The 16,709-nt window shown below is 40.3% G+C and overlaps 1 protein-coding gene across 1 annotated transcript; it reads left to right on the top strand.

Moving 5' to 3' along the window:
• Window positions 1-3,382: 3,382 nt before the first annotated feature.
• gdf3 (growth differentiation factor 3) lies at window positions 3,383-5,763 on the top strand. Its single transcript, XM_078262849.1, has 2 exons — window positions 3,383-3,706; window positions 4,549-5,763. The coding sequence occupies exons 1-2, from the start codon at window positions 3,418-3,420 to the stop codon at window positions 5,400-5,402; spliced, it is 1,143 nt and encodes a 380-aa protein (XP_078118975.1). The 5' UTR covers window positions 3,383-3,417; the 3' UTR covers window positions 5,403-5,763.
• Window positions 5,764-16,709: the final 10,946 nt, after the last annotated feature.

Raw genomic sequence — 16,709 nt, 5'->3', positions numbered from 1 at the left:
CTACATAGTATCAGCCTGATAATGGTCCCAAAATGATCAAGATTCCAGCTTTTGGACAGTTGTAACGTTGCCATGTGAAATTGAGTTGTCTCTGGCATCCGTTTGTATTTTAAATTTGGACATATTTTAAACTAATACTGCTACGTTGTAACTAATTACGGTGCTTGTTGATCGGTTATTCAAACGTTCATAAACTATTACCTGTAGCGAGGTTTTATTTAGATCAAGCTGCTGCTTGCCCTCCACAGTAGAGTTCTGGTAAAAATTGAGACGAAAATGTACATTACTATACTAAATAATGTATTCTAAATATCAGTTTTATTACAAGTATAACAGCAAAGAGAATAGTTTTTGTACCTGCAAGATAAAAAAAAAAAAAAAAAAAAGTATGGAAGCCCTGAGAGGCAAGAGAGAATGTTTTTATTCATTTTTTCATCTGAAAACGTCTGGGGAAAAAAAAAAATGTTATTCCCTGGCTAATTTTTTCTCTTTTCTTGTTCTTCTTTTTTTTCCATCTTTGAAAACGGGTGAAATGGAGTAGTGGTGCACTTCAGCCTCTTGTGGCCGAAATGAGTATTACAACAACAAACCCTTCAAAAGAAAATTCTCTCTTGCCTCTCAGGGCTTCCTTGAAAAGTCGCCAGTGATTTTGAAAATGTCTTAAAACGTACAAGTAAGATTTATTGGATAACTGTATTCATTTTGAACAAAAACAGAAATGCAGACATCAGCACAAAATTCTCAAATGTAAAACCATTGACGACACGAGAGTTTCCGACTGAGTGGCGGTGTGTTCAGCTCATAGACTTTAAGGGTTCAGCTGTAGTTGTGTGTATGTGTGAGGGTTTACATGTATGTTTCTGTACGAGTGTGTGTGATCAGGTGAGATCAGCCAGTGCACATTATAGTCTATCTATTGTCTTACCTTATCAGTGGATTGTTCATATACAGTGTGTGTATATTTATTGGGTGTGCGTCGCCAAATCCGTATCCGAGCTATGCACACATACCGTTAGGTGTTGAATAGATGAATGTAATAAGTCTTTATTGGATTTATTTATTCATTTATTTGATAGGATGAATGTCAGCTACTTCTCACCCCCGCCCACCTCCTTTCCTTCCCCATGGTGCACACACACACACACACACACACACACACACACACACACACACACACACACACACACACACACACACACACAGTGCAACTACAGCCTCTGGCTCCTCTCTGACCACTGTACATACTGATCTGTAAATAATGATTCAAATCAAAATCATCTTTGATTTCCAACTATATTAAAAAAATCATTGGAACTGACTCGATGTATGGTGTTTATAACGGCATGTTAGCAAGAACATTATAGTTAAAGAAGGTCTCCTCGCAGAAGAAGTGATTGTTAAACATGTCTAAAATGTGCATTTATCTGCTGCTATATCAGCCTCCATTTTCATGGTTTCAGGCTTTCCACCAGATTTTGGAACCTGGCTGCAAGAATTTACTTCTATTCAGAGCATTAGTGAGGTCCAACACTGATGTTGGCTCTCAAGTTTGCAGTCCAATTCATCCAAAAGCTGTTAAATGGAGTTAAGTTCAGGACAATGTGCAGGTCAGTCAAGTTCTTTCCCACCAAACTCAGAAAACTAATTATTTATGGATCTGACTTTGTGCACGGATGAATTTTCATGTTAAAGAACGATATTGTTTGCTGTAGTATTAAGAATGTGGACAGTGGTTTTAACTAAACTTTTGATCATATAGTGTAACATAAAAAAAAAAAAAAAAAAGACGAAACAAACTATTTTATGGATAAGTTATAACAGAAATCAAACCTTCTGAGCACAACGAAGCAGAATGAGCTCAAGTATATTTGGAAGTTCAGCGACAAATGAAAAAACAAACATTTAAGTCCAAGTGTTAATTTAGAAAAATGTTTTTTTAGCTGTGGTTATTGTGTGGTTTAAGTAGGAATTGACAACACTGACTTGCAAAGACTAAGCTGGATACTAAAATTTTTTTCTAATTATTTTTATTTTAATTTTTTATGTGTGTGTGTGTGTGTGTGTGTGTGTGTGTGTGTGTGTGAAATACTGGATGTTTTTACTGCCTTGGGCATTTAAAAATATAAACTACACTGTCTGAAAGGGAATGTTGAACTATAAACTATGATGAGTTGTCACCGGCCAAAAATGTTGTGAACCACTTATATACATGACGATACATGGAAAAAGCAAAGTAAGCTCAACACACGGTTGCTGGTGAGAGCTGTGTGGTTGTTTGTATTGGTGCTGTCAGTTTGTAGAATTACAGAGAGGAAATACCTGTAATGGACACAAGATGGCGTAAGAAACAAAGTGCTGGCAGAACTGTCCAGTAATGCCTCTTACACACTGCAGACCTCACAGCTTTGGGTTGAAATATTGCTGAATAAACTCTAGCATTAGTTTAATACGCTGATCTTTTTTTCTGTTGGGTTTGGTGTGTGTATTTCTAGCTACAATCTCTTTTTAGTTGTGGATAGACACCGGGTAGACATGCTAATTAGTAGTGTGCAATGTGTCATTTTTTATACTACTACTATACACCAAAGTCTTTTTTTTCTTCCTATTTATCTATGTATTCATATTCTACACAAAGTGGTTTTAATGTTTAACCTAATCGGTGTTCGTGAGGGGTTAGAGGGGTGAAACAAACCGTGACTTTAAGTTGAAAACAAATGATTTTAGATGTAAACATGCAGGAGAGAAAGATTTCAGGCAAACTCTGCCAGTGCATGTTGTTGCTGTGTTTTGATCATGTTAAGTCGCGTTAGCTGTGTCGGTTGAAATCGTTCAGACATTTGTGGTCTCCAGATGATAATCCTAATGATGTTGGTATCTCCTGACCTTTTATGTAGTGCCAGTAACATCCCAATGTTAACAATGGTTTCACTGGGGGACTACATTGTTAGACAGAAGTTAAACAGTTTACAGAGAGAAGTCTTAAGATTATCCTGGGTAACCATGACCATATCTGTATTTATGCTGCTTTTGTCTTTTTTAAATAGGCCTAATATTTGTTGTTTTGAATGAAATTGAAGTAATGTCCACCCCAGTAATACTATGGTATAGTAGGCCTATCTTAATTTGATATAGCCTACTTTGGGTAAATTGACCCTTTAATCAACTCACCAGCTTTCTATTTTAACTTCTTCATCTATAACTCAAACTCTTGGGCTTGGTCAATCTCACACTTATATGGTAAAAGTCTCTGAGTCTCTTCCCGGCACACTCACCGTATCTCTGCCTGTCTGCCCGCTTCTCATTACCATAATTATGCAGCTGCACACCGGGAGGTTTCACAGGGTAAAACAAACGCCCCGCTCTCTTTGGGAACAACATTACAGGTGAGGTACCAAGACCTGAGTAATACAATCAAACATGAGGCCCAACGTGACTCCTCTGCTGCTGCTAGCGGCGTGTTTCCTCGGTGTGTGTGCTCTTTCACATGTGGAGGAGATGAGGAGCCAGGAGCGGCTCTTCCTCAGCTCCCTGGGGCTCTCCGAGCGGCCTCGGCCGGCGGGGAGCCACCAGCCCCGGCGCCACGTCCCCTCCCCGCTCTGGAGAATGTTCCGGAGGTCAGAGAACATCCAGGCCCGGGAGAGCGACCCCTGCACGGTGTCTGAGTATGGAGTCCGCGGCAACATCATCCGATACGTGCAAGACCAAGGTAGGTCATCATATTTAGTGTGTAGGCTAATGTTGACTGGTTGTAAAGGCCAAATGTGCTCAAGTTATCATGTGAAGTGTAGTTGCTTCCGCATGACCACAACTTAGGCCTAGATGGAGACCGATCAAATGTAAATTCTGCCTTTTAAACTTCTAATTAATTAAAGGCAGAACTCTAGATATTTTTAGTAATTATGCTTCTGAATTATATTTCTTAAAATCTGCACACAATGTTGAAGAAAATAAAAAAGGGTTTAAAGAAAATAGTAAATTAGTAGGCCTACTTGTGGAGTTTTGGATAGACTTTACCATTCTTATGTAGGCCTACTAATATTCCTTTCAATTGCACAAATATGGCATTTTTATCAGTGTCACTGTGTAACTGGCCTTATAGTGGCATATTCCATGTGTTGTGGTTGTGCAAAGTTTTGCACATCTGTGTTTATAAAAAAAAACAGGTTCTGCCAAGATTTGCACTCAGAGAGAGAGAATACACACTTATTTATTGATCAAAGTGTTATCAAAAACATGGCAGAGCAATCAGTCAAAACATGTCAGCTTGTCAGACAAATTTTTTTGTCAACATTTCTATAAAAATGACAACAAAAGGCTTGTTATTTTAAGGTGTTTGCACTAAATCCTACTGCAAATGTGCTTTATTTGTGCTGCTAAACATGCAGAGTGAGTACAACCACAGTGTGTGTGTTTGAGAGAGAAGTAATCAGTCATGACAAATGATTATTATTCTTATTTAGGTTATCATGCATCCCATCTCCACATAAATATAAAACCTAAATAAACCCCTGCTGTTAAAATGCTCCTCTCCCCGCTGATGTTTTGCAGGCAGGCTGATGTCAGGCTGGAGCAGCAGCTGTCAGGCCTGTCTGGAGAAGCAGCTTTTCTTCAACATGTCCGTCCTGCAGCCTGTGGAGCTGCTGTCTCTGGCTCAGCTGGAGATCAAGTTCCACTGGAAGCCCTTCAGATCGGCAGATCTCCTGCAGGGGCCCCGGGCCCTCGGCGTGTCTCTGTATAATGTGCTTAGAGCCACGCTGAGGGGAGCCAATCCCCAGGCCAACCGCAGACTCCTGCTGTCCCAGTCAGTCCAGCTGCAGCCTGAGCCCGCCTCCATCACCATGGACCTCACCTCGCTGGCAGAGAGCTGGCGCACACCGGGACGCAACTACGGTTTGGTTTTAGAGCTGCTTCCTCTCAGCACAGATTCAAAGGAGCTTCTTCCATTTCACCCCGGGAACTCCCTCCCTTTGGAACCAGCCTTCACCCTGCCGCTGATCCAGGCTTCGATGGTGGCCGTGTCCCTTAATCCCCACCAGTGTAGCTCCAGACAGCGAAGAAGCGCCGTCCACCTCCCAGTGACACCCAGCAACGTGTGCAAGGCCCGCCGCCTCTACATCGACTTTAAAGACGTGGGCTGGCAGGACTGGATCATTGCTCCACAGGGTTACATGGCCAACTACTGCCACGGCGAGTGCCCGTTCCCGCTTAGTGAGAGTCTGAACGGCACCAACCACGCCATCCTGCAGACCCTGGTGCACTCCCTGGACCCGCACGGCACGCCACAGCCCTGCTGCGTCCCCATCCGCCTCTCCCCAATCTCCATGCTCTACTACGACAACAACGACAACGTGGTGCTCCGACATTACCAGGATATGGTGGTGGATGAGTGTGGGTGTCGATGATGTCGGTGGACAGTTCTCACTATCAAATATCCACCAGTTATTTTTTTTTAAGCTTTTCTTGGTCCAAAGTTAGGAGTCTCAATTTCTTAATGTGACTTAAAGAAACACTATGTAACTTTTCCCACTTTGGTCCCAAAGTGGCAGGCCATGCGAGCTGTAGTTCCAATGACACAACCTGTAGGGGGACCGAAGAGGGAAAAGTTACATAGTGTTGCTTTAATGTTGTTTGTTTGTTTGTCAGACGAGGTCTTCAGTGTACAATGTTCTTTGCAGTCAATGATATAGAATTTTAACATTTGTATTCTCACAAAATGTAGACATATGTTTTTAATATGAAGGCTGGTGTTAATAAAAATTGCAATAAAGCCACACTGGAGGACTGAATTTGAAAGACAAGTTTTCTTAAGTCTCTAATTTTGGTGGAGCTTTCTTTACTAATCCACACTTAAAGGTCCAATCTGTAGGAATTTCTCCCATCTGGATGTTGAGATCGTATATCGCAATCAACTCTCTCGCACCACGCAGTTCAAAGTACGTATTACAGCTACGATAGCCTTCACGCTTCAAAAAGCCGGTCTCTTGCTCCCTTCAATATCCTTTTTCTTTTTCTGGGCGAAGAAGAAGACTCCTGTTCCTGAAATTTGGATTTTGAATACGTGTGGTCCTCCACGTTTCCTTCTTCAAACTTGCCGGGGCCGGGAAGCTACGATACCCATTAGCAGCATTAGCAGCACCTGTGAGTTTATCATGTGACAGCGAAAACACGAAAGGTGGAGCAGTATGTCCTGTATGTCCCTTACCGGCTGATGTATTTGAAGATGGCGCATGAATATGGAGTGTCTGCCCCAGTTCATGCGAATGTAAAAAAGGAATACTTGGACTTGATGGTGGTGGTAAATATTAATGAAAAAGGACAAGTTTATGAACGGGCAATGCATATTTTGATAATTAACAACTAAACACGATACACACTAGACCTTTTATGATAAGGGAGCTGAAAATCAAATCACTTGGGGGCCACTGGCCAGGTTATCCTCTCCTATGGGTCCCCTCAGTGGATTGACTGAAATAATTCAGTGTTTGTTATATACAGCGTCTGGAGACCAGTGCTTTGGAACAGCAATACAGATGTGAGGAATAAATCCTCCGTTATCTTTAGATGGTTTGTGCTGACTTTAATGAAAAAAACCTCATGTTCTGTGTTTTTTGTCACTAGGAAGATTGGATATCATCCAATGAGTTTATACTTTCAGCGTTCTTCCCCCAACAAAATGAAAGACCCTTGTGAGACTGAAATTTCGTTGTCCTATCTGGACATTAGCTGGCTAATCTAAAACTGAGCAACTTGTCTTTCCTTCTCCTCTCCTTTGTCCCTAGCGTACTGCTCTATGTTTATAGCAATAATGCTGCTTAAGTAAGTGGTTACTTCAAAATAAAAGCTGGTAGTTTAAATCTCACATTTGAGAAGCTGAAAGCAGAGAATGTCAGTGTGCGCTTAAATGATTTCTGTTGATCTACTAATCAATAAATCAACTGTTAAAATCATAATTGTATCCTGAAGATAAAACTTACATCTTCTTGGAAAACAAATGCTCATGTTAAAGAACTATTATAGCCTTGTATTTGCTTAACATTGGAAACGAAATATCCTCAATGCATTCGCTTTGCAATCATATTTTTCTTGGCAGATTTGTTACGTTTTAGAATATTCACTCACTGCTTGTTGGGGATTGTTGCCTCACGCAACGTCAATATCAATATTGATAGAAATATTCAGATCAGCAAAAATTCTCTCTGCCTTTACGTGTCACCACCGGTTTCCTATGGTTTCAATGTCTCACTGACGGGGACAAGATACTCTTTTATCTACTAAAGGAGAAATTAACTCTTATCTCACTTTCCTGCCTGATAACACCCCCCACCGGCCACCACCTCCCTCACTGTGTCAGACAGACAGGCACTGGGGTTGCCATGACGACGGCTGGTCGCCACAGCAACAGATAGAGGCTGACAGGTAGTACTAATTAGTAAGAGACCGAGAGACAGAATTTGGGGTGTGAAGGAGAAGAGAAGAAGAGACCCAGTAAGCAGTTTTTGGCTCCCAGAAGGTTCCCCTAACGTTCCTAGTGGGTTATGGTAATGCTAGTCTTTTAAAGGTTCCTAGACTGTCTCTCTTTCATTCCCACGTTATGAGAACAGTCTTGAAACGCTCTCAAACAACATTATCAACCCTTTAAACTTTTAATTTTCACCTTTGATTTTCACACTTACTGACTCAAATACTGATGTAAATACTTAAAACCAATTCAGGAAAGTATGTTTTTATTGCCAAATGGAAATATTGTAGATGCCTTGAGCATCAATTCATAGAAATGTCCCTAAAATACAACTTATTTTAGGCATTTTTGGTGTGTTTGGAATCTTGACTAGAAGAAAAGTGAAAGTTCTGTGTTTGAAAAATTCCTGGAACCGTATGTGCTTCAGAGGTCAGGAGGTTGAATTAAGTGTTGTTTAATGCACACCTTGTAGACAGGTTCATGAGAAATCATGCAACAGAAAGAGATTTGAAAATGCAATGTTTGTGGTGAATGTGACTGAAAACATTGGTGCTGGCAGTGTGCAGGAAATAAATACTTTACTTTGAAGAGTTTCAGAAATTAACAATACAGTAGGAAGGTACAAGTACTAGAGGGTCTTTTCCCGATTTTTATTTTTTTTTTTTATACACATCCACACCCCAATAAATGGGCACTCCATTACACTTTCATAAAGTTGGCAGAATCTGTGTAGCAGAGGCCATGATACTCTAACTTATATTCCTTAGTATGGGTCAAGCTAAAAAAAAAAAACACTGGGTCCCTCTTTTCCCATAATGCAACCAATAGGGTCAGTAAGACTAACCATGACCAGTAAACTGACCTTGTATAAAAGAGGTAGAGTGCCCCTTTATGCACTGCTTTGCATGGTTTTTACATGTATAGATTACATATTATTGTTCTTCAACAGCATTTAAATTGCAATATTTCAACATGTAGTTTGTACCTACCTCACACTGAAATATCTAAACAAAACTTTTTACTACTAATTTTAATTTTTTTTTTGCATCCCTTCCTGTTTATTACTCTAACAGCTTATTTTTTTTTTCAATCATACTGTTTTCTTATTTTCCTCTGATGTGTAACATAACTGAACTGAAACAGAAGATGAATGAGAGAGAGAGAGTGAAGCAGCAGAGAGATAGACGGGAAAAGGAAGAAGCCTCAGGCTGTTCAACAGTACTTTGCTGTCAAAGACAAAGTCATTTCCACTTTACCCTCTGGGGGCCCACAATACACACTCTATCTCTAACAGTCAGACTCACAGAAGTGTTTTCTTCCTGTCTCTTAAACTAAAACACTCGCTCTCTCCTTCTCCCAAATGAATCTTCACTGAGTTACAGACGAGCCACAGAGTCAAATTATCTTTAAGCTTTACGTCAGTGGTGAAGCCTGGGGACACCCTGAGCTCTTTTAACACTCTCAGAAAATAAGATACAGAGTTCAACCTTTTTCGCTGGGTCCAGGGGTCTGGGACAAAGTACCACTTTCTTTTTTAGCCATGCTAGCATCATTGCTCTATGGTCCACCACTTTGGTCCTGACTGAAATATCTCAACAACTGTTGGATGGATTATTATGAGATTTGGGACAGATAATCATGGTCCCCAGAGGATGAATCTTATCTACTTTGGTGATCCCCAACAAACAATCACAGACTCTACCAATTTTCACTTGGATTGTCTCATTTTAAAACAAACAAAAAATGAACGCCGTCAGAATAATTTAAAAGATAGTATAAAACTTCTGAAATGATTCCTGTAATTCAAATATGATCAAGTTGCAGTCTTACAAGCTACTGTCTTGTTACAGCAACAGCTGGTTGATTTGGGAATTAGGTGATTAGGCTAGGATTACCAACTTAATTTAGCATTTCCACTGGGTAAAATGCATGTACTGTTCATACCTGTCGACCACAAATGACACAAATTAATACATTTTCACACACTTTGAAAAAAAATCTGTGCTTTTATTGACTGGCGTCACAACCTGAGTTCAGATGTTATCGGACACAGTGGATAATAGCTTTCTTTCTTTTTTCCTTCCTCTGCAGTTTCTCCCACATGTGCACAGTCAATGAGTGAATGAATAATCAATACCAGTCGAGATGGAGCCTGCGGAGCCAGTATGACTCAGCCATCCTGACTGTATTTCTGTCTACAGACCCTCTATCCATTTCTGTTTTCAAGGGAAGAGAAATCATAGTGCTACACCATACGTTGATATTTTAGAACAGTGTTCTTCCAACTTTGTGGCAACAGTTTGGAGAAGGCCTTGGAGACCTTTCTGATGAACTACAACACTGACTGTGAGTCTCCCAACATTAGTGTCGGACCTCACTAATACTCTTGTGGCTGAGCAAGTCCCTGCAACCAGGCTCCAAAATCTGGTGGAAAGCCTGACATCAGAAGAGCGGAGACTGTTATAAGAGCAGTTTATTGTCGATGTTTTGGAATGACATGTTCAATAATACTATAGGTGTATTGTTCAATTGTCTGCATACCTTATGTCATGCTGTGTAACTTCTTACTCATCTGGTTGCCATTGTTGTTTAGTTTAAAAAAAATGGAGATACTGCACACTTTTTGAATGTTTAACTTCTGCTTATTTGTGATAACACAACTTCTTTTTTTTCCTTAAGTACTAGTACTTCATTGATTTATCCCACAGAACAGGATGTGAAGACATCAGATTGTTGAAGCGACTGGGATCTGCTGCTGCCCTGACTCCCCATAGAACCAGGAAACAAGCATTATGAAAATACTTCCTTTATTAATAATTCCTTTCCATTACCTCTATCAAGGATGTTATGTTTTCGGTTTGGCTGGTTTGATTTGCTCCAGGGTTACGGGAAAAACTACTGGCTCCATTGTTGTGGGCCAAGGGAGAACCCATTTCATTTTGGTGTGGATCCAAATCATGGGGCGAATACACAAATTATTTTTCACTTTCGTTAACATTGCATGGCCTTGGTGGAGGTCTGCGTTCTCCGAGGGCCCTTCTAGTTTTCTAAGACATTCTAAGCCAAACTCTATGGTGAAAGGCATGACATTTAATAAAGCAATCATACAAAAAAAAGAAAGAAAAGGAAAACAAGAAACCATAAAACAACAGTGGAAAGTAAGCGGCATTTACTCAAGCACTGTACATACATTGAATTCCTAGATGTTTGTACTTTTACTGAATATATATAATTTGAAGCTGCTTTACAACATTTCAGAGGACAACGTTGCACTTTTTATTCAACTACAGATACTTTTATTTTAGTAAAGAATCTAAATACTTCTGACACTTAGAGGCAATGTTATTCTATTAACCAGCAGGGGGCAATGTGGCTTCAGAGCTGACTCGCTGCTGTAGCTGTGTGTGTGTGTGTGTGTGTGTGTGTGTGTGTGTGTGTGTGTGTCTGTGTGCGTGTGCGCGTGCATGCTTGTGTGAGGTAGCTGCTGGTTAGCAGTGGGTAAGTGCTGAGCTGACCACTGCAGAGCCCATCAGAAGTGAGGATGGGATGTGTGTGTGTGTGTGTGTGTGTGTGTGTTTGTGTAGGGCTCAATGTTTATCATTTTTATTTAAGACTAAGTGTGTCGTTCAAAACACAATCAAACCTTATATTTGTTCCAATGACCAACGCAGTTGCCCCGTCATAAAAAATGATGGCAACCTGCCATCATCGCAGTCACAGACTTACACTTATGAACGTTATGATTAATGTTTGCTGGTGCTGTACAAAGATGTATTCATACCAGGAATATACACACATACAGTATTTTCAAATTAAACCCATCTAAGGCTAAAACACTTCAGAAATGTCAATTATGCCTGAAATGTTTGTGAAAAGATATAAAAATGCAGATTGGGCCTTTAATGAAACACTATTAATTCCCATACAAGCATGGTCTCTTAACATTTCAATACAATCACACATGAACATGTAAAAAAATTAATTAAATCATTTTATTTGACATCATATTTGCAGATTGACCTTTGTTTTGAAACTATTTCACATTATCAGTGTGTGTACAATTTTTGCTACAGCTTGTTTATCACCTGACTCTGCAGCTCCCCTCAGCTTTACACAGCGTCTTTCTGCTAATTGTTTTGGTTTTATGGCCCACAACTACTGTTTTGGTTCACCCTTCACTGTTCTCATAATGCTGTTTTCACACGCAGGCAGTTTTCAGTGAAAAGCTCTAAAAACCTGCTGTACAATATCTGCCCAGACAAGCTGGTGAACATAGATTTAGAGTCATATATTTCCCTGAGGTGGTGGAGACCATGAGCAAATTTTGCTTAGTGACATATCAAAAATGGACAGTGTAGTGTACACAGCTTTGTTCCTTTCTTCTGCTTTTGCTGCCTTTAATCGACAAAGAATTATTGCAGGTTTAAGGATTCTATTTTAAAAGGCAACAAGCATGAAGGAAACATGGCATCCTGTCAATTTATTCTGCATGCTGTAGTGGCGATGCAAAGTTCAGAGAATCTGACGTTTGGCATGTTTTTGGTGATTGTTGATGTGTGTGTTTCGGGGCTGTAAGAGGCTGTTAGAGGCTTTATGATACACTCATATAGCTGGATAGTTGGAAATATTAATTGATCATGAGATTTGTCAAATCCCAATGTAGAATATAGTGTGTCAGTGTTGTTGCAGCTCGCTTACAGCTTCCATTAGATGTTACCGCACCTTTAATGTGAGTAGATGATCATATGAGTGGCAAAGATGACAGTGAGGCACTTATTCTCTCTCAAACACACACAGACTCATCGTTCCATTGACCTCCATAGTGAGCACAGTAATACCTCGTCTGATAGGACAAGCACTCTGACTAATGATCTGTCACTACACACACACATGCACACATGCACGCACGCACGCACGCACGCACGCACGCACGCGCACACACACACACACACACACACACACACTGCTTGGCTCCCATATTTCTAATCCTTTTACAGTGTGTGTCACACCGACACGCATTTGGCACACACACACACACACACACACACACACACACATGATGAATGGAATCATTACACTGTGTATCCTGCCTAGTAACACAAGCCTCTGTGTCATTAACATGCTAACCTACACTTTCGGTCACACACATACACGTTTGCATGTCGGAACATGTATGTACACTCAAATGCACATTGAACCAGCTGTTACACAATAGATAATGCCGTCACCGTGCCGCGAAAATCCCTAAACGGTTGGATGAGAATTTGTAACGCTTAAGGCTCCAACAAAATTGATGAATTCTTTTATGCCACGTTTACTGTTTGGTTCAGTCTCGTCACTCTCATCAACCTTTATTTCCTAGGCAGTTGTTTTCAGCAAAAAAGATGACAAAGTTATCAGCTAGCTTTTGAAGACAGGGGAACATTTTGCAGCTGAGGAGCCAGATATATTTCTCAGGAGCTGGTGGAAACCAAAACAGTGCTAAAAGAAGAGTAGGAGAGTAGTAAGGAGAATATTGGACCTACAGTCATCAGCTGAACAGAAACACGACTCAAAATGAATGCAAATGTTGCTCTGTTTGCTGGATGTTTAGCCAGCTATATTCGAACAAGTTAACATAATAACTATTGATAGCTTCATCTAGGAGTCAAGTGCCACTTGAAAAGGCAGTTAAAGTATTTATTACTGTGTGAAACTGATATGTGGTCAGGTCATAGTGTTGGAAAGGATTTGATCAAATTGTTCAGGAATTTGATTTGATCGCTCAAACATGGACACAACTTATCAAGTCTTCAGAGAACCACAGCTGTTTTGGTGTTCGCCTCCAGCCACACGTCATTCATCATGGAAGGAAGGAAGAAAAGGATAAATCCAGCCTTGTCAGTCTCAGCGGCATTCATAACAGCAACATTTTGTGCCAAAATGAATTCATTTCAATGGAATCACCATGATCAGTGGATTTGCTCAAGGTGGTCATTCACACACTGTTTCTGCGCAGAGTTGAGCTTTGGTTAGTCTCCCACTGCCAGACCTTCCTCCACAGCGCTGCAAAGGAGGGTCTGGCTAGTCCACACATCATTCTGGGATGGGAGGAAAAACGTGCTCTGGTTTATTGGCATTTCTTTAAACCAATCACAATCGTCTTGGGCGGCGTTAAACGCCGGACGGAGCCCCGGTTCCGCTGCAAAATAACCTCGGGAAGGAACTTGTCTTGGTGGAACATGTGTACGTTCAACAGTTGTTTAGTCATGCAATAGAAATCTCAGATTGGACAGATATTCTAGCTAGCTGTCTGAATTTACCCTGCAGAGATCTGAGGAGCAGTTAACCATAGTCCTCATTAATCGACTGGAGTTTAAAATTACAACACAAAGAAAGCGGAAGGTAACGGACATCCGGCCGAAAAGAGTGTCATCCGGCGGAATTTCCGGCAGCAACGGAGCACTCCCGGAAGTGGAACGTCGTGGATATAGACTTTATCTGACCCAACTAGACTGAATATTGTGGCGACCCCTCCTGCTTTCCTCCCTACTCTGCTTGAGTGGATGTTGGGGCTGGGCTGCTGTTCTGGGAAGCCTTTAAAAGCCAGCCTGCTCAGTCCCTCTCTCTCAGATGCCACATGGTCCTCTTTGTTTGATTTGCTATCTTAGTTTTATTTACCATAATTAATAGTCTGCATTAACAAATTATATTTGATTCAAACCACATGTGTTTTTCTTCCTTCTTTGTCTGAGCTGTGAGCCAGTTCATGACAGTATGAACTGGATCAGGCCTGAATCAGGTTTGGGTCAGGTCTTGGTTTCTGGGAACTGAGTGGACCTTGAATCCAAACAATCTATTGCCGCATTTTAACTGCATGGTACGGCACAGCTCTACTCAAGTCAACTCACTTCTTTTTGGTTTTACATTAGCAAAAGTTGTGGATAATAGCTGGTAACTGGTCAGTTTTTGGTACCCCCTCGGTCGAGGTTCCAAGCGAGCTGAGCGATACTAGAAGGTGGAGGTCAAACACTGCAGACCACTGATTGTTCAGAGAGAACAGTCACTTGCACGACACGTGACATCCTGCACAAAACGTTTAATTGACAGGGTGCAGACATCATTGTTGATGAAAGGGTCTAGCGAGTGTCGTGTTGAAGATTATGTCACTGCAGTTTCATGAAAACAATGAAATAAAGTAAAGTAACTGGTACTAAAAGTAAGTTGAGTCAAGCTGAACCATGCAATGGAAATGAAGCATTTAACTCTGCTAGCTAGTGTGATTTTAACCATGAAAGGGGTTAGCTTGTCCATAATCAGAGTTAATTGGATAAAAAATGTATGTACTGTACATCCCAAGTCAGTATTTTAACAGGAAGGAAAAATAAGACTTTGATATTTATATATTTAAAAATTATTTTTTTAAATACATTTGAGAGAGTACACTGTAAAGCCAGATTTAGTTGTAATTCAACTTTTTAGTGGCCACTACTTATTCTTTCATGTTTTGTTAAAAACCATATTCATTACTAAATCACATCAGTTGATTGTAATAATCAGCGTAAGTATGCAGTGCACAGATTATGTTAAGCACAGATAATTAAGGATGTTAAGTTTCTGTATGGGAGGGGCGGGGTCATTTGAACTGCATTTACACTACATTTATTGTTGCACCATGACAGAGACCCGGGTGGGGACTGATGGCATCTGGGCAGTGAGAAATGTTCTTTAGAATGTATACATACTGGAAACTAGTAACTCTGTCTCCTGAGTTAAACTTTCCATGTAATACAATACGTTGAAATATTACAGTGTGTTATGTATATGTTATCCTTTCTGATATTTTGGAACAAATTTATTGAATACATTGTTCTTAAAGACATTCTGTCATAAAAGATAAACATTATTTACATGAGGGAATTATTTATCTAGTAGTAGTAAGTAGCCTAACCTTTATATTTATGTTTCTTTGCATGTTTAAAGCTATAGTGTGTAGTTTCTGTCTCCCCCATGAGGTATTCTAAGTAATGACAACAAAACTGTCGGCGCGTCCACATGATACAAGCCTTCTGTGATCGCATACCACCCCTCCACGCAGGATTTAAAAAAACATGATGGACTCTTCAGAAGAGGTAATTATCTTCACCTGATTTTCTGCAAGCGAAAGTCGCCATTTTCTGAACACAGCCATACTGAGAAATACAGAGAGAGTTGTGTGGGGCTGATTGTCTTAATTAGCTTTGTATCAACTCATTTGGCAATGGCTTGAATGTAACGGATGTTCATTAATATCAAAAAGTTACGCACTAAAGCTTTAACTTAAAATGCTTACTTTAGACAACATGACTAAATAATTTATGTTTACTAATGATTTTTAGTGATGACTACTAATGTAATTGTCTACTGCATCAACTTACAGCTCTGTGTTAATACAACCTGTTAAGTTTCACCTTGTGTAAAAACTTAGATGGTTTAAGGCAGCGGGTTTGCAAATTTCTAGTAAAGTCAACTAATTCGGGATAACAGTGTAGAGGGATAAAACAGAAACTATTATATTGTACTTTTCTTTAATAGTTTTATCCATTCCTCAGTTATTGTTGCTCCCAGCAGCTTTGTGAATGAGTCTTAAGAGGAAAAACTCTTAGCCCTTAACTTTTTAGTGCCATTTAGAAGAACTCCTGGTGGTAAAATAAAATTCTCTGTGAATATGGCCCCTGGATGTCAGCGTGAGTTGTGGCTGTGGGTGTCCTTTAATGAGGGGACAGCAGGTTCCACCAACACTCATTTTAACACCTCACCTGGAGACACACACACAGAGAGGTGACACCATTACCCCTGACCCTACCCTACAGCCTGTATCTGTTGGTGTGTGAATGTATGTGTGTGTGCAGCTGGAGGAGCCGTGGAAGTTGGAGTATTTAATTACAAACCATACGGCTGAGCTGCTGCTTCATGCTGATACAGTTCAACACATTTACATTAATTCTTACACAAATATGATTTTAACGAGCATCTAATCTGTGTCAGATAGTCGGACACAGGTCACTGACCCTCTTCAGGTTAATGTAGCCTTTTGCCATATTTTTGAAGATTGGTCTCGGTTCAGTAACACAGCGCCATGTTGCTATGACTTAATTTCGCAAATCAGTACAGGAAGGGACCTGAAGTTATTTTGGCTTTTGTTAACTTGTAGAATCTAAACGAGAATGTGTAAATTATGTAGAATTCTGCTTATAGTGTGACTATGTTTTGTATTATATGGCACTCTGTA

This window comes from Sander vitreus, chromosome 11 (assembly GCF_031162955.1).
Source record: "Sander vitreus isolate 19-12246 chromosome 11, sanVit1, whole genome shotgun sequence".
Lineage (NCBI taxonomy): Eukaryota > Metazoa > Chordata > Actinopteri > Perciformes > Percidae > Sander > Sander vitreus.
The sequence above is the reverse complement of the archived record's forward strand: the minus strand, read 5'-3'. Positions and strand labels throughout refer to the sequence as shown.

Bases quoted from the DNA above. Each gene is read 5' to 3' on its own strand.
- gdf3 (XM_078262849.1), top strand. From the start codon at position 3,418: ATGAGGCCCAACGTGACTCCTCTGCTGCTGCTAGCGGCGTGTTTCCTC. The intron at 3,707-4,548 runs GTAGGTCATCAT...GATGTTTTGCAG, and splicing joins CCGATACGTGCAAGACCAAG to GCAGGCTGATGTCAGGCTGG.